The sequence below is a fragment of the Populus alba genome, chromosome 15 (genome assembly GCF_005239225.2).
Source record: "Populus alba chromosome 15, ASM523922v2, whole genome shotgun sequence".
In the NCBI taxonomy this organism is placed as follows: domain Eukaryota; kingdom Viridiplantae; phylum Streptophyta; class Magnoliopsida; order Malpighiales; family Salicaceae; genus Populus; species Populus alba.
The window spans coordinates 12,881,985-12,900,225 of NC_133298.1; the positions used below are offsets into that span (position 1 = coordinate 12,881,985).

Sequence of the window (18,241 nt, forward strand, 5' to 3'; positions counted from 1 at the left end):
CTATAATGGGGTGATTCATGCATATAAGAGAATTTTATTTCTTTATATTTATTTTTTTTATTTTTTTATTATGATATTCTTTTCTATTTGAGTATATATATTTTTTCCTAGTTAATTAAAAGTAAAGTTTTTGCCTATATTTTGCTCTCGTATGCATTATACTTAAGTTCCAATCTGAATGGTCATATGGCGATTATCAATGGCCCTCTCGTACCATTAAGCAAGATTCTATAACTAGCTAGCTTGACTCTAGCGAGGTGTCAAGGTGCTGCTTCTCACAACTAGTTTGACCTCGTTAATTTGCAAGACATGTTCAGGAACTTAAATGACATGTCTGCGGGGCTCTTTTTCATGCTCAAATAGTCTAATAGATAAAAACGAAAGCCTAACTGGCTTTAGAACCTAGCTAATTAAATATTAAATTCACGTTTGATGATAACTTGGATCCTTAGTACCTGTCGGTAGTTGCCGAAGAAACCAATCAATGTCGTAGAAAATACAATAGATATTCCTAAATAGAGAAATTATTGCAATAATTTTTGTAAATTAATCTTCACCAATAGAGTTACAAAGATATTCAAGTTACTTAACAACATAAAGCATTGAAATTGTCCTTCTAAATTAAACCTTTATTTTCGAAAAACAACTAGCTAGGGTTCGGTTTTGAACTTGTTCACCTAGCTAGCTAGCTGTATATACAGCTACCACGTAGTAAGGTGCACAGATTAACAAGGTCTACCGCTAACGCAATCGAGAGCACCCGAAAAGCGTGTGAGCATGCTCACATGTCCACCAGGCTTTGCATTAATCACACCCGGTTTATTCATTGTCTTGATTGCATTACCAGATTGAACAAAGAAGGCTCCGTTGAGCATCAAATCCCCCTCTGATCTCCAATTCCAGGACTTCCACACACTTTCAACTGCATAGTCCCTCTTGGTCACCTACATAAATGTATATAAAGAATGTTCAACCTGTGTAGTGGACCAAATTTAATCTTAATATAGAAATGCGATGATCTCCTTTGTTTGCTACCACAAATATCCAGGTTCCATCCTTGACATAATTAATACTAACTTTTAAGCAAGAATTTCAAAGATTTTAATTAAATTCATCCCAAAACTGTATTTTGGTGCAGTAATGGCCCTTTATTAGGGTCATTAATTACTAGAAGGAAGTGTACCTCTTTGCATGCTGGATCAGAAGGAGCAATAAACCGGTTACCCTGGCTAATGATAGTAGGATGTTGGCTGCCACCAATAGCATACATTTCCCAGTGAGTATAGTCATTGTTTACAACATGCACAAACCCCCATCGGACCCTCGGCATTCTTTGCACTAATCCACGACCAAAGTGGTTGAAAGCAACAGTTATTTGCATCACTGAATCGCCAGAATAACTATCGCTTGCCCCCAACAACATTACCTGCGAAACAAATTTGTGTGTTTGCAAATTACACCTTCTTTATGCTAAGTTGTAATATACAACACATTAATAGTCAATATCTCTTTTAATTATTGTCATTTTTTGTGCCAAAAATAGGATCCTTCAATCCATAATACATGGTTATACAGTAAGAGGATTAGCATTGGCGGTCGTTAGTTATCAAAGAATCTCCTCAACCTAATAGTTCAAGATATAATTTATATGGGATGGTGAGATTCGAACTTGTAACCGCTTGGTCATCAAGGCTTTGATACCATATCAAACAATCATCTCAATCAAATAGGTTAAGCTGTTAGAAGAGATTTCAAGATATAATTTACATTATTTTCTAACAGCAGTGAACAAGGTATGAAAGTTGAATTATTTCGCTACCATAAAAAAATAATGGATATTCTCACTCAACTTTTAATTAATTTAATTGGGTTAATTTCATAAAAAGAAAAAGAAAATGGATACGTACATCATTATGTTTGGTGAAGTGGCAATTAGATATGGTGATGGCATTGGATCCCATTACGGCATCAATGAGGCCATCTTCGCAATTAGACATGGAGATACGATCAATCCAAATATCAGTTGACCCAAATATTGAAATCCCATCTCCATCGCTCCGAGAACGAAAGCCATAATGATCTACCGAGTCTCTAATCATCCCACCATTTCCAGCTTTAGCACCATGAATGTGGATCCCATGGATGATCACATTTCTCACAAACTGTAGAGTAATTTGAGCACCATTGTAAATGTGCACATTAGCACCGCGCCCATCAATAGTCTTATTTGATGCCACCATTAGTTCTTCACTTAGACTAATAGCCATATCATGAGCAAATATAATCCAAAGCGGTTCGTCCTGAATCACTCCATAGCGCAATGTTCCTGGTTTAGGATTCACCATGTCGTTGTCTGACGGGTCTGTTACCCGGTAGTATTTTCCATGCATGCCTCCTATGGTTTTGCGTCCAAACCCTAGAGCACAACCTCCCAGCTTCTTGCGGTTCTTAGCCCAGTTTTTATCACATCTCCAGCATTGGTCGATAGGATTTGTTGCTAGGCATGGCCCTTTGTATTTTCCTAGATTCCTTCTTGTGCTATTGCCACCTTCCAATGACCTAAATAAAGAACATGTACAATATTTACACTTACAATCAACATTTTCACAAAGAGACGTTGCTTTCACAATTATTAATGTTTAACATCAACTTACTTGTGCACTTCATAGTTGAAATGTTCAGCGACTTTCTCTGGATTTGGTTCGTAGGCCTCGCGGGAAGCCTCCTTGGCCTCTTCAGCTCGCTTTTTCCAGTACTCGTCGAAATTCGCGATGCCGGCCTTTGGAGTTGAAGTTTGCATGGCTAATGCAAAGAAAACTAACAACATGTAATTTTTAACAGCTCCCATAGCTTTCCCAGCTAATTTCTTCTCTCCTTCAACCTATCTCTCGCAACCCTCTCTTTTTTCGTCTCTGATCCGTTGTTGTCGATTATTTCACAAGTTTAGGTTTAGGATTGAAGCTTAAACGATTAATATTTACAAGGGAGAAGCTAAGGTATATATTCTGCTCGGCCCTTTCCGTTTTTAGTGATTTTAAACTTGGTTCTCCTTTGTTTGTATTGTGCGGTAAAGGGTAGAAAATCTAAGGTCCTAGTGATCAGTGGATATCGGAGCCAGATACCCAAATGAAGAAGATAGTAAAATTAGACTCGGAGAGGGAAGGGAGGGGAGCCACTAACTACACCATAACGGTCAACTTCTCTTCTTTCTTTCCATATATTCAAGACAAATTACGTTTTAAAGGGCTTTTTCTTTTTTTGTCTTGAACCTGGTGTCAACCCGTCACCGAGAATAGCCTATGTTCCAAGAACCAATGCTACCATCAGAACCTACCACTGAAACGATGCCTGCAGCTGATAATGCGGCTCTTGTTCAAAATGCACCCGCTGGTGTGGCTGAAGCTATAATGCTCCGGTTTTTTCTTTTAATTTTCATGCTAATAACCAAAGCTTTTAAGTAAGTGAGGGCTGCTATCATACTAGCGAGGAGGACACGGGCTCACTCTCTGTTCAACAGAAAGGGAATCCTATTAGGGAAAACTTGCCTTATCTCACTGCTTTCACCGGCTAACCCTACATATGTAGCTTTACCAGTAGAGAGAAGGAGCACCCTTACTTTGCTGTGATGAAACAACTTTCTTTACACTTGATGGCTTGGAATACGATTATACGTCTAGATGGGGGCATTTCAGGTCTTTTAGAAATATCATTGATCAAAGTAAACTCACAAAAATAATTGTTGGAGTCCTCCTAAGAGTACATCCTTATTTTCAGAACAAATTTGCTTAAGGCTGTAAATGTCATTTCATATAGAACCCAATTATATCATATATGTACACGTGACTAAACGAAAAATGCAACCCTCAGAGTTCCTAGCCAAGCATACACTATCAAGCAAAATTAAATGAATCTCACTATCATTGAATTCTTTAAAGGCCACAGTATCAGACAATGCTTTGGCATACCTAATCTTACCTCTCAGAGTATATATTGTTTGAAAGTGCTATCACAATTCAATTCAATATCACCCTCATCAGGTTGTTTTCCAGCTAGATTGATCCTACATCACAGAAACCCTACCATTCTTCTATAGTTTATCTAGTTGAATAGTGATGAAGTTACAAAAATCACGAGGAATATTCTAAAAGGAATATTTTTAAAGATCCTTGTAGATCATTCGTAGTATGTTCTATGACCTTCACTTTCAAACTATATCGACCTCCTCTTGAATGTATATCTTCAGGGGTTGTAAATCTTTTCTTGAATGAATACCTGCACAAAGTCCCTTAGAGACCAATAGGGATATTGTTGGGGGACCCTCCAAAAATCAAGTCAGTACAAGGTATTTTGTATGGTAAAAAGAGATTAATAAAGGTATTAATGAGCTTTTATGAAGATAGAAAAAAGATGGAGAAGAAGATGTAGATGTAAAGGAAGAATGAATGTGTTTATGTCTAAGAGCATAAGGTTTTCAAACCCCTTTTCTGTGTACTCAAGCTTCTTTTATATTACTTGTCTTGACTGGTTTCATACTATATGCACTACCAGAAAATTGATAAATACAAATGAAAATACCGAGGGAATATTCCCTCAGTAGATTTTCGAGAGATTTTACCGACGGAAATATTCCCTCGGTATATACCGAGGGAATTATAGTAAAAAAAATATATTAAAACAAAGCAAAAAAATAATGACGTGTTATTTTTACCTACAAAATTACCGATGAAATTTATTCCGTTAGTACAATTCGTCGGTAATTCATTGGTAAACTGGGAAACACTGTTTATCATGTCAATTACAAAGGGAATCACTGACGAAATTTTCTATCGGTATTTTTCAGAGAGCTTCAAAACTGTTCACTTTCCAATTGCACTGTTAATTGTTGTTCTTTATAGACAAAATCACCGACGGATTGAAAAGTCATCGGTGTTATTTGGTGGTTTTCTAAAAAAAAATCAAGTAATTTAAAATTTTCATTTAAATATTACAGAAGGAATCACCGATGGATCGAAAAATCGTCGGTGATTGTTGGCGGTTTCTGAAAGCTTTTTACGAAATTGAAAATTTAAATTAAATATTACCAATGGAATTACTGATGAAATAATTAAAAATTATTAGTATTCAATTATCTATTAGTAAACCCGTTGCTAACGTACCCCAATAAAAAGCCTGAATCCCCTTTTTTCATAAGAGACAAACTCATTTCTTATTATTCTTCTTCTTCACTATATGTAAAAAGCATCAATATTTATTTATTTCTCTTCTTTTCTCTTCTCATCTCCTTCTATTTTCCCCCATGCTCCAGTATGTCTTCTTCTTCTTTTTTTAATTAAGATAAGATTTTTGTTTTTTGTTTTTTCATGATTTTTTTCACTATTTGTTTTTTTATATTATTTTTAATTTTTTTTGTTCTTAATAATTGTATCAATGTTGTTGTGAGATTTGTTTTTCATATTTTAGTTGATTTATTTATAGGATTTTTAAATTTTTTAGCAATTGCAACTTCATTTTTTTCATTTGAATTTTTTTAGTTGAATTTATTTTTTTGTTTTATTTTTTTGTTGCAAATTTTTTTGAGTTGATTTTCTTATTCTTTTTCCAAGCATTTTGAGTATATATTATAGAGTGTTGATTTATGTTAATTTAATTATTTTATAATTTTATAAAATGAATTTTTTTAAAATGTTTTTAAAAAATTACCAAAGGAATTACTGACAAAAATTCCATCAGTAATTCCGTTGATAATAATAAAATATTATTATTGGCGCATCTGTTTCGTTAGTAAATCCGTCGCTAATAATTTTTTTTTTTCCAATGGATTTACCAACACACAAAAAATTACCGATGAAAGATTCATCAACGAAGCATTTTCGTTTGTGATTTCATCGGTAAATTAATTATCGACGGAATATGTGTTTTACGCCGAAGAAAAAATTTCATCGGTAAAACTGTTAAATCTTGTTGTGATGTGAGGGGTAGAGATGTAATCTCATAATGGTAGAATAATATTATTATATTATTGATGCTATCACATCTAATTAATATAAGCATTGGCTACTTGTTCATAATTAATGAGGTATGATAGGTACCATTGTCACTAGCCTCGACCCAGAATAGGGGAGGATTAGAGCAGGGTCACTTTTTAGCTATATGCTGAACCCAATAGGAGTTGGGGTCAACTCTATGCCGAACCCAATAGAAGTTGGGTTCAACTGTATGCTAAGCCCAAGTGGAATTGGGTTCAGTTATATGCTGAACCAAAAAATAATTGGGTGCGAATATGCCTCAGCCCAACTAAAGTTGGGCGTGGACTCGTCCTGACCGAACTTAGAGTTGGATGTAGAGGTGTTGTGGCCCAACTTAGAGTTGAGTGAGAGCGTACTTCGGTCCAATAAAAGATTAGGTATGGAGAAATCATAATTCAATTTTGGGTTCAGGTTTTTGTGTGATAGTCTTTAAATGTTGGAGGTTTTTAGAAAACCATGACCCATTAAATAGTATCGAAACAAAACTAGATTCTGACAATTGCATCCACTAAACATGTTTTATGCTCGAATACTACGTCATTCCATACTTGCCATAAAGTAAAACAGGGTACTTTTTTTATGCACTCACTATTACCATTCTCAAAAAGTAGTTGAGAGAGATTCCTCCACCAAGTTGCAAGGTTTTCACAACTAATAACATTAAAATGAAGCTAGAAAATAGATTGAATCCAAACCTGGTGAGCTTTATGTGATGTAGGAGATTTTCTTTAATGCATAATATTGTATGAACAAAAGTAATTTTTTTATTCGATCGTTTGATCGGGCTAAAAGTTTTCTAAAAAAAATTAGAAGCTCTATTTTTAATAGGGTTAAAGTTTCATAGTAATCGAAGTTTGGAAAAACCTCCAAATAATTAGGTCCATCACTTATTGTTAAGGATTTACCATATTGTTTTAGTTTAAGACTCTTTTATTATTTTTCTACCTTTGTTTAGTACTTTTTTCTAGTATATAAGGAACCTATAAGAGCTCTAATAGGAAGTTTTGATTAGAATATTTGTGGTAAAATATTTAGTAATAAAATGTTAAGTTAGGGTTTATGGTGTGACTTTATTCAACACAATTTTGTGCTGCTTCTTCTTGTTGTCTTTCTTTTGTTGTTTCTATTTGTATCAATTGAAATCTGAGCCTAACAACACTTGATTATTTGCTTGTTATGTGTTGCTAAAGAACCATGGCTGAAAGAAGTTATAAAGTAGAACATATTTGGGCAAGAGGGGATGGGAAGGTTCCTTCTTGGGAGAAAAATATTTAAAAGCTAGTAATAGAGGATATATAGACACAATTCATATAGTTAATTTGATAAATGGTAGAGTAGATAAAAAAAAAAAAAAATAGGAGGAGAGTGCCCATGAGTCACTTGCTAGTATCGAGAACTCATTCTAGAGGAATTATAAGAGGAGACAACCTCTTGATTTAAAGGATTATCATGGAAATTTAGGATTTTGATTAAAGATTTATGATTTCACAAGAACTTTGCAAGCATAAAAATTCATTAACTGAATGAATGAGGTTGAAATAGTTTTTTAGTAAAATAAAATCTAGAGAAGATAAAAGTGAAGTTTATCATGATTAGATTGAAAATGCAAGCTTTTTCTTGGTAGGATAAATTAAATCGATCTCAGGAAAAATAAGGAAAACATAAGATGAATGATTAGAAGAAGAAGTAGAAGATTAATTAACACTTTCTTCCATTCAAGTACACTCAAACTTTATGCCAATGACTCTATACATCAAGTTAAGATTAGAAAACAGTTGAGGAATACATTGATTCTTTTTCCTAACTAGTAGCTAGCAATGATCTGCTTAAAATGGAAGAGCAATTGGTTTTTAGACACCTAAATGAATGATGATAGTTTATCCAAGATGTGTTATGTTTGCAATCTTTATGGACAAATTTTAAAGCCTATCAGAGGGATTTGATTGTGGACAAACAACATGTTGTTAGGGTAAATAATAAAGAGGTTCATACTAGCGAACAAAAATAATTTGTTTAGCCTTAATCAATAGATAATCAAACTATATGTCAAGATTCCAATTCTGGATATAGTTTTAAATTTTGATGTTTCAAATATGATGAGTTAATGCATTAAATTTCTAAGTGCCATAAGTTAAAAAGTCATTTATATAAAAGTCTATTGTTAGAAGAACCTGATGAGAAAGTGTGTGATCCTATTTATGATGATTTAGACAGTAGTGAGGAGGTCTTGTAAGGTGATGGCGATGCTACTTTAGTCATTCAAAAAAGTTTACTTGCTTGTGAAAGTGATTTAGACAAGGATTGTTTACGCACTAGTCTTTTTATTCAACTTGTATCATTACGTACAAGGTATGTAATATGATCATTGATAGTGATACGTAGCTATGAACATATGGTATTGACTGAGACACTAGAGAAGTTGTAGCTTATATATATATATATATATATATAAACTCCAAGCCATACATACTGAACTAGTTAAGTTAAGATAACATGGAAATCATTGACAAACACTATATTTTTATTTGCTATAGTCAAAAGATATTTGATACTAGTTTGTGTGATATGTTTTTTATGGATGCATATCATTTACTATTAGGTAGGCCAAGGCAACATAACAGGGTATGGTGCAGAATAAGCTATTCACAACTTGTGTTTTAGGAATTGATTATTGGCATACTTGACCTAAGTTAGTTAATTATAAAGTCCCTGCACACTACAGGTCAATAGAGCTTAAAGGGGTTAACAATGATTTTCATGGTCAACAATAATGACAATGTTGGGTAGATGGATGGCCAAAACTTAGGGACATGTTCTTTCCAAACGAGGAAAACTGATGCATCTTAACATGCAATAGTATATTAATAAAAAAAAACTTTTGATTTGACTATTGAATATGTCTAAAACATTGCTTGAAGTTTTTAAAAGCTCCATGTTTTCTATAAGGTTAAAATTTTATCGTAATCAAAGATTAAGAAGACCTTCAAATAAGGTTTAGAAATTATTGTTTTGCATGTACTTTATTTTTCTAGTTGAATTAGGATTCATTTTCTTATTTGGATTTGAACTATTTAATTATTACTTTTTCATACTTGTTTAGGATTTGTTTCCTAGTATATAAGTAATATATAAAAGCTCTAATTGGAAGTTTTGAATAAAATATTTATGTAGTGAAATATTCAGTAATTGGATTTTATGGTGGAGTGGAGATGCTGAAGATTAATTATTCCAACTTTATAAATTAATCATCTTATCACTCTTATGCATTAATGAGATGGAGATATAATAGGTCATGAGAGATTTTTATACACCTAAAGGTGTAGGGGGAGTAGGATTTGAGTTAAGAATGACTTGGGTTAGTGAAAAAATCTCAAGGGTTTACATACGGTCCTGAAAAATAAAGATTGGAGGGTTGGACTGATCAAGTCATGTGGTTGAGCCCAAGAGGCACCAAAACAAGCCTAGGCAGGTTATCTTAGCACCATATGGCCCCAACTGTTGACCTAGGCCTAATTGCCTGGGCTTAGACATAACACCTAACGATGGGCTCCAAATTACCATCCACCCTCTAGGTTTTTGGCAATTTTGATTTTCCATGCAATAAAAAACAAAATCTTTTATGAAATGGTTATGAGAAATGAAAATCGACTTGAACCTTCAATTTTCTTATAGACGATGGAGAATCCTTTTTCACCTTGAACAATTTCTGCACGTCATTTGTTTGGCCCGCATCAATAAATCAACTACCCTAAATAAATAAATAAAAGTTCAATGGGATGAGCTTGAAGAACGTTCAATGCTTGCCATAACTTTTTCAAGGGATAATGTGCTTTCATGGACATGGGAACAGGCTGTTGATGGAGTTCAACTACCATGACTCAGGTCTGTACTGCCTACCATCACCATACATTTGCATGCATGCTTAGTTTTCGAACTATACAGACCATTGTGTCTTAAACAATGGAGATTTCATCAGTTATGGTCAAGTATTGAAGTGACTTGGTCATTCATTCTGAGCAATAATCACATTATTCCCAACAAGATGTATTGGGAGAGCTTCGCAAATCAACAATTGAAGTAGCTCATCACTTTGTTAAGGAATCTGAATGAACCTACTCCATTTATATCTCCAACCTTTTTATGAGCCATTGACTAGCTATAATATTTATTGGATCTTTTGAAATTTCAGTTATAATTTTTCTCAAGTATACTTGTTCCTTTAACCATTTATAATAGTTGTTTGATTGGAACTCGTGTGCAGATAAAAATTTCAAAGAACTCGTCTAAGTTATGTTTGCATCATGTTTGAAAAAACAAACCTACTTGTTCTTTGATTGGAACTCGTGTGCAAGAAAAATTCCAAAGAGCTCGTGTGCAGGGGTGTGCACCATGTTTGAAAAATAAACCACATAGAGGTAAACTATAGGGAAACCCTTAATTTTTTTTTTCTTCTAATAGGTGAAGAAACCTATGGAGGAGGAGTTTGTACTTAGACAATTTTTAAGTGCATATATGAACTATTGAGATAGGTTTAGACTTAATAAGAAGTTTGATCGCGTAAGATTAGAAAAACAACTTAAAAGGCTTATAATTTTTTATCCAACCGTTGGATTACGCTTAAATTTTTATAGGATATTCAAGAGGTCATTTCCCTTATAATAACTACCGTGTCGTTACACGTATTGTCAAATCTTTAGATATAAAAAATCTCACAATGGAACCCTGATTTTGGTAGTTTTTGTGATTTTTCTTATTATTTTTTGATTTCATGCTATTTTCATAAACTTGTGAACTTAGGGCTCACATCTGCAACCCTTTTCGCCTATAAAATAATATTGTGTTCTTTGTTGAACTACTATCTTTAGCTTTTCCATACATTAAGAACCCAATGAAGGTGATTGTATTGCACCATAATTACTAAGTCAATTCCTTTCTTGGAGAGTTATTGCATTTTCTTAAGAGCTAAAGGCTTGTGGCCTCCCTGGAGATAACATGGGGGCATAAAAGCCTCCTACTAGAGATAGATCAAACCTAAGAATAGGAGATTTGAGATCATCCCTGGAAATATCATCAAATATGGGAGCCTATTTAAAGAATTGTGTTAGTTCTCCTGGGTCCAGTTAGTCTTGATGGTATATACTTGTCCATAGAACGATGGTCTTGCTGCTTTATTGAGGTTGACCATCTCAAGTTGTCATGAAAGATGAATCAATCGCACTATAGAGTACCCCTTCTAAGGAGATTATGTTATCGCACTAAGAAGAACCCCTTTTAAGGAGATTATGCAATTGCCCTAGAGAGAACCTCTTCTAATAAGATTATGTAACCGCATTAGGGAGAACCTCTTCTAATAAGATTACGTAACCGCATTAGGGAGAACCTTTTCCAAAGGGATTATTCAATTGTGCTAGAGGGAACCCCTTCAAAGATGATTGTGTAATCACACTAGGGAGAAACTCTTATTGGGAGGATATGCAATCACACTAGGGTGAACCCCTTTCAAAGAGGCTATGCAAGAGTTTAGAAGCCTCTTTTAAAGATCTGTATATAAGAAATGTATGTTAGAGAAACAATTATTTTAATTTGTTAGACTTTAGGAATCCATTTAATCCATCCTTTGAAAAGTGGTGCTATTGCACTAGAGAGAACCCCTTCTATCGAGATTATGCAATCGCACTAAGGAGAACCTCTTACAAGGATAGGGATGCCGCAAGTGCAAAGACTTTAGGGGTGACAAGGTCTAATTCTACCCCTGGGCAGCCAACATGATGTGTGTACAAACTTGGTCTTGGTTGACGGGTTATTAGAGTTCAAATGGTTATAAGTGTCTGTTGTGGTAAGGAGGTCTGTCACATATTCTATTCTAGAAGCGTTTTGATGAGCATTTGTTTTTTATTAGAGCCCCTCAAATCCTGATGACACCTTTTATGTGTACAGGTCACCATTAAAGTAGTTTATGGGCATAGCCTTGACGGATAGCCATGGAGTATAGCTGCGAGCGTAGTCATCAACATAGCCGTAGATGTAACTGTGGGTGCCACCATGGATATAGCTGTGTATAGCCACTAACATGGACATACGGAGCTGTAAGTGTGGTGACTAGCATAGCCACATGAGGTGTGACCTAGGCACAACCGCTAGCTTAGCCATTGACGTGGCCATATATCTAGCTGCTGACTTATTTTTTATTGTGTTTGGGTTTCGTTAGTCATGGAAAGAGCTTTTGAGAAATAAGAATGAACTAGATTTTTGTTCAGTTCCCACAAGCGGTGTGAATTGATTATGTTCCAAAAAAACCAAGTAGCTTGGGGGGGCCTTATGTCTTGGATAATTGGTTAATCTTTTTGTTCTGGAAATATATTCATTTCTTTTCACCCAAGGTGGCTAGTGCTTGATACTTGCAAAAATATCCTCTTTGGTCAATCTAGAGTCTCTTCGATGATAAATTCAGAGATGTTTTGAGAGAAAATACAATAATATTATAATGAGATACCCTGAAAATAAATATGTAGTAGAGAATAACAATTATGAACTTTTTGTTTAAAGGATTCATGGTCTATTTATAGGTTATGAGTTTTTTTTTTATGGAAAGGAGGGTTAAAGTGTAATATTGCCCTTATAGTATTAAAGAAGGAAAATATCTTTGACAATTAAGTATTTTGAAAGTATTTTTTTGTGTATATTGTTATTGGTCTTTAAAGTTTTAGACTTATAATAAATCTCTTATTTTTCACTATCGTATACATTACATTTCCCGACCAATTTGAATGGTCACATGGGGATTATCAATGGCCCTCTCGTACCATTAAGCAAGACTCTCATAACTAGCTTGACTGTGGCTCATGGTGCAGCTTCTCACAACTAGATTGACCTCGTTAATTTGTAGGACATGTTCACGAACTTAAATGACATGTCTGCTGGGCTTTTTTTCATGCTTCGATAATCTAATAGATAAAAACGAAAGCCTAACTGGCTTTAGAACCAAGCTAATTAAGTGTTAAATTCACGTTTGATATAACTTGGATCCTTAATGCCTCCTGGTAGTTGCTGAAGAAACTGTCCCCCACTAATCAATGTCGTAGAAAATACAAACGAAATTCCTAAACAGAGAAATTGTCACAATAATTTTGTAATTTAATCTTCACTAATAGAGTTACAAAGATATTCGAGTTACTTAAACAACATAAAATGTTGAAATTTCCTTTCTAAATTAAACCTCTATTTTCGGAAAAGAACTAGGGTTTGGTTTTGAACTCGTTCACGTAACTAGCTAGTTGTATATACAGATACCAGGTAGTGAGGTACATAGATTAAAAAGGTCTACCTCTAACGCAATCAAGAGAACCCGAGAAGCGTGTGAGGCTGCTCACATATCTACTAAGGCTTTGCATCGATCACATCCTGTTTGTTCATATATCCTATTACCGTATTGAGTTCAGAGTTTAAAATTTATGATCTGGGCAATGCCCATTATTTTTTGGGAGTTGAAGTCACTCCCATCAGTATAGGCCTCATGCTTAGCCAACTTTTGTGTTCTTGATATCCTCTATTGTGCTAGTATGTTGTCATATAAACCTGTTGATACACTAGCCTCTGTTTCCAAGATTGACCTATAGTATAATGAGTTATTTTTGGATCCCACTCGCTTTTGACAAATTGTTAGTGCTTTTTAGTACCTCACTTTTATTAGACTGGACATATGTTATTCTGTAAATAAGGTCTGTCAGTTTATGCATGCTTTTACTAAGTGCCATTGGGTTGTTGTTAAATATATACTGAAATACTTGAAAGGTATATCTTCTTTTAGCCTCCACCTTGCTCGTGGCTCCTCTTTATCATTTCATGATTCTACTGATGCCGATTGGATGGGGAGTATTGATGATCAAAAATCTATTGGTGGATATATTGTCTTTTTGGCACCATTACCATTTCATAGAAATCTGATAAGCAACACACTATTGCTCGCTCCTTTACTTAAGTGAAATTTAAAGATTTGGCTGATGGTACCACTAAGGTTCTTTGGCTTTGCTATCTTTTGTAAGATTTATGCTTCTCTCTTAGTTCTTTACTGCTATCTGGTGCGATAATTTGGGTGCTACTTATATGTTTGTTAATCTATTTTTTCATGCTCGTACAAAGTATGTTGAAGTTAATTATCACTTTGTTCATAATCGAGTTGCTAAAAATGAGATTTAGATTCATTTAATCTCTTTTAAAAAACCAATTAGCTGATGTTCTTACGAAGCCACTCCCTCACTGTGCTTTTGCGTATTTATGTTCCAAGCTTTATATGGATCATAACCCACCTTCAGCTTGAGGAGGCATGTTATTAAATGTGTTGTAAATACATTTATCTTGTGTAGTATGCTACACCATAACACATGTATATTGCCTTAGCCATATAAATAGAAAAGGTGGCTAACTGATTACGTAAGCCTCCTAATTAACACAAACTCTGCTTCAAGCGGTTGTAACAGTCTTTTGGCAAATGGAGACATGAAGGAATAAAATTAAATGTTTTGAGAGACTTTTTATATTTATAGTGTTATTGGTTTTTGAGGGTTTTAACATGTAAAATACTCCTTATACTTCACTCTCATTTGCGATAAAAGATATTAGAGGTCAACAATCCTTGGTTGTTATTTTGTTTTGCTATGTGTTATAGAGCAACCATGGCTATAAGATGTTGCAGAACATGATTTGCTTATATAGAAGGGGATGAGAAGATTCCTTGTTTCTCTTAGTGTGTTGTTTTTGCCTACATTAGTTGCTCTCATTTTAAACCCTAATGGTAGGATCCATGATGAGGTGGTCCACATTAATATGTTAAAGACCTACAATGGGGTGACTCATGCATATAAGAGAATTTATTTCTTTATATTTTATTTATTTTTATTTTTTTATTATGATATTCTTTTCCTATTTGAATATAATATTTTTCCTAGTTAATAATTCCTATTCAATATTATTATGGTTTTCTATATATATATATATATATATATATATATATATATATATATATATATATATATATATATATAGAGAGAGAGAGAGAGAGAGAGAGAGAGAGAGAGAGAGTTGCAATAGCCTTTTGATAAGTAGAGATATATATAAAGAAATAAAATTAAATATTTTGAAAGTATTTCATATTTATATTGTTATTGGTCTTTAAAGTTTTAGAATTATAACAAATAATTTATATTTTGCTCTCGTATGCATTATACTTCAGTTCCAATCTGAATGGTCATATGTTGATTATCAATGGCCCTCCCGTACCATTAAGCAAGATTCTTATAACTAGCTTGACTCTAGCTCAAGGTGTCAAGGTGCTGCTTCTCACAACTAGTTTGACCTCGTTAATTTGCAGGACATGTTCAGGAACTTAAACGACATGTTTGCTGGGCTCTTTTTCATGCTCAAATAGTCTAATAGATAAAAACGAAAGCCTAACTGGCTTTAGAACCAAGCTAATTAAATATTAAATTCACGTTTGATGATAACTTGGATCCTTAGTACCTGTCGGTAGTTGCTGAAGAAACCAATCAATGTCGTAGAAAATACAATAGATATTCCTAAATAGAGAAATTATTGCAATAATTTTTGTAAATTAATCTTCACCAATAGAGTTACAAAGATATTCAAGTTACTTAACAACAGAAAGCATTGAAATTGTCCTTCTAAATTAAACCTTTATTTTCAAAAAACAACTAGCTAGGGTTCGGTTTTGAACTTGTTCACCTAGCTAGCTAGCTGTATATACAGCTACCAGGTAGTAAGGTGCACAGATTAACAAGGTCTACCTCTAACACAATCGAGAGCACCCGAAAAGCGTGTGAGCATGCTCACATGTCCACCAGGCTTTGCATTAATCACACCCGGTTTGTTCATTGTCTTGATTGCATTACCAGATTGAACAAAGAAGGCTCCGTTGAGCAACAAATCCCCCTCTGATCTCCAATTCCAGGACTTCCACACACTTTCAACTGCATAGTCCCTCTTGGTCACCTACATAAACGTATATAAAGAATGTTCAACCTGTGTAGTGGACCAAATTTAATCTTAATATAGAAATGCGATGATCTCTTTTGTTTGCTACCACAAATATCAAGGTTCCATCCTTGACATAATTAATACTAACTTTTAAGCAAGAATTTCAAAGATTTTAATTAAATTCATCCCAAAACTGTATTTTGGTGCAGTAATGGCCCTTCATTAGGGTCATTAATTACTAGAAGGAAGTGTACCTCTTTGCATGCTGGATCAGAAGGAGCAATAAACCGGTTACCCTGGCTAATGATAGTAGGATGTTGGCTGCCACCAATAGCATACATTTCCCAGTGAGTATAGTCATTGTTTACAACATGCACAAACCCCCATCGGACCCTCGGCATTCTTTGCACTAATCCACGACCAAAGTGGTTGAAAGCAACAGTTATTTGCATCACTGAATCGCCAGAATAACTATCGCTTGCCCCCAACAACATTACCTGCGAAACAAATTTGTGTGTTTGCAAATTACACCTTCTTTATGCTAAGTTGTAAGATACAACACATTAATAGTCAATATCTCTTTTAATTATTGTCATTTTTTGTGCCAAAAATAGGATCCTTCAATCCATAATACATGGTTATACAGTAAGAGGATTAGCATTGGCGGTCGTTAGTTATCAAAGAATCTCCTCAACCTAATAGTTCAAGATATAATTTATATGGGATGGTGAGATTCGAACTTGTAACCGCTTGGTCATCAAGACTTTGATACCATATCAAACAATCATCTCAATCAAATAGGTTAAGCTGTTAGAAGAGATTTCAAGATATAATTTACATTATTTTCTAACAGCAGTGAACAAGGTATGAAAGTTGAATTATTTCGCTACCATAAAAAAATAATGGATATTCTCACTCAACTTTTAATTAATTTAATTGGGTTAATTTCATAAAAAGAAAAAGAAAATGGATACGTACATCATTATGTTTGGTGAAGTGGCAATTAGATATGGTGATGGCATTGGATCCCATTACGGCATCAATGAGGCCATCTTCGCAATTAGACATGGAGATATGATCAATCCAAATATCAGTTGACCCAAATATTGAAATCCCATCTCCATCGCTCCGAGAACGAAAGCCATAATGATCTACCGAGTCTCTAATCATCCCACCATTTCCAGCTTTAGCACCATGAATGTGGATCCCATGGATGATCACATTTCTCACAAACTGTAGAGTAATTTGAGCACCATTGTAAATGTGCACATTAGCACCGCGCCCATCAATAGTCTTATTTGATGCCACCATTAGTTCTTCACTTAGACTAATAGCCATATCATGAGCAAATATAATCCAAAGCGGTTCGTCCTGAATCACTCCATAGCGCAATGTTCCTGGTTTAGGATTCACCATGTCGTTGTCTGACGGGTCTGTTACCCGGTAGTATTTTCCATGCATGCCTCCTATGGTTTTGCGTCCAAACCCTAGAGCACAACCTCCCAGCTTCTTGCGGTTCTTAGCCCAGTTTTTATCACATCTCCAGCATTGGTCGATAGGATTTGTTGCTAGGCATGGCCCTTTGTATTTTCCTAGATTCCTTCTTGTGCTATTGCCACCTTCCAATGACCTAAATAAAGAACATGTACAATATTTACACTTACAATCAACATTTTCACAAAGAGACGTTGCTTTCACAATTATTAATGTTTAACATCAACTTACTTGTGCACTTCATAGTTGAAATGTTCAGCGACTTTCTCTGGATTTGGTTCGTAGGCCTCGCGGGAAGCCTCCTTGGCCTCTTCAGCTCGCTTTTTCCAGTACTCGTCGAAATTCGCGATGCCGGCCTTTGGAGTTGAAGTTTGCATGGCTAATGCAAAGAAAACTAACAACATGTAATTTTTAACAGCTCCCATAGCTTTCCCAGCTAATTTCTTCTCTCCTTCAACCTATCTCTCGCAACCCTCTCTTTTTTCGTCTCTGATCCGTTGTTGTCGATTATTTCACAAGTTTAGGTTTAGGATTGAAGCTTAAACGATTAATATTTACAAGGGAGAAGCTAAGGTATATATTCTGCTCGGCCCTTTCCGTTTTTAGTGATTTTAAACTTGGTTCTCCTTTGTTTGTATTGTGCGGTAAAGGGTAGAAAATCTAAGGTCCTAGTGATCAGTGGATATCGGAGCCAGATACCCAAATGAAGAAGATAATAAAATTAGACTCGG

General features: G+C 34.7%; 2 protein-coding genes across 2 annotated transcripts; both read right to left on the minus strand.

The window, feature by feature from the left end:
- Positions 1 to 725: 725 nt before the first annotated feature.
- Positions 726 to 2,848, minus strand: LOC118033354 (pectate lyase-like). Its single transcript, XM_035038302.1, has 4 exons — positions 2,655 to 2,848; positions 1,908 to 2,559; positions 1,184 to 1,426; positions 726 to 944 (listed from the first exon to the last, which is right to left on the minus strand). The coding sequence occupies exons 1-4, from the start codon at positions 2,846 to 2,848 to the stop codon at positions 726 to 728; spliced, it is 1,308 nt and encodes a 435-aa protein (XP_034894193.1).
- A 12,964-nt stretch (positions 2,849 to 15,812) lies between these two features.
- LOC118033353 (pectate lyase-like) lies at positions 15,813 to 17,935 on the minus strand. Its single transcript, XM_035038301.1, has 4 exons — positions 17,742 to 17,935; positions 16,995 to 17,646; positions 16,271 to 16,513; positions 15,813 to 16,031 (listed from the first exon to the last, which is right to left on the minus strand). The coding sequence occupies exons 1-4, from the start codon at positions 17,933 to 17,935 to the stop codon at positions 15,813 to 15,815; spliced, it is 1,308 nt and encodes a 435-aa protein (XP_034894192.1).
- Between the last annotated feature and the right edge of the window lie 306 nt (positions 17,936 to 18,241).

Bases quoted from the DNA above. Each gene is read 5' to 3' on its own strand.
- LOC118033354 (XM_035038302.1), bottom strand. From the start codon at position 2,848: ATGGGAGCTGTTAAAAATTACATGTTGTTAGTTTTCTTTGCATTAGCC. The intron at 1,427-1,907 runs GTACGTATCCAT...TTTGTTTCGCAG, and splicing joins ACTTCACCAAACATAATGAT to GTAATGTTGTTGGGGGCAAG. The intron at 945-1,183 runs GTACACTTCCTT...ACATTTATGTAG, and splicing joins CTGATCCAGCATGCAAAGAG to GTGACCAAGAGGGACTATGC.
- LOC118033353 (XM_035038301.1), bottom strand. From the start codon at position 17,935: ATGGGAGCTGTTAAAAATTACATGTTGTTAGTTTTCTTTGCATTAGCC. The intron at 17,647-17,741 runs GTAAGTTGATGT...TTCTTTATTTAG, and splicing joins TTCAACTATGAAGTGCACAA to GTCATTGGAAGGTGGCAATA. The intron at 16,514-16,994 runs GTACGTATCCAT...TTTGTTTCGCAG, and splicing joins ACTTCACCAAACATAATGAT to GTAATGTTGTTGGGGGCAAG.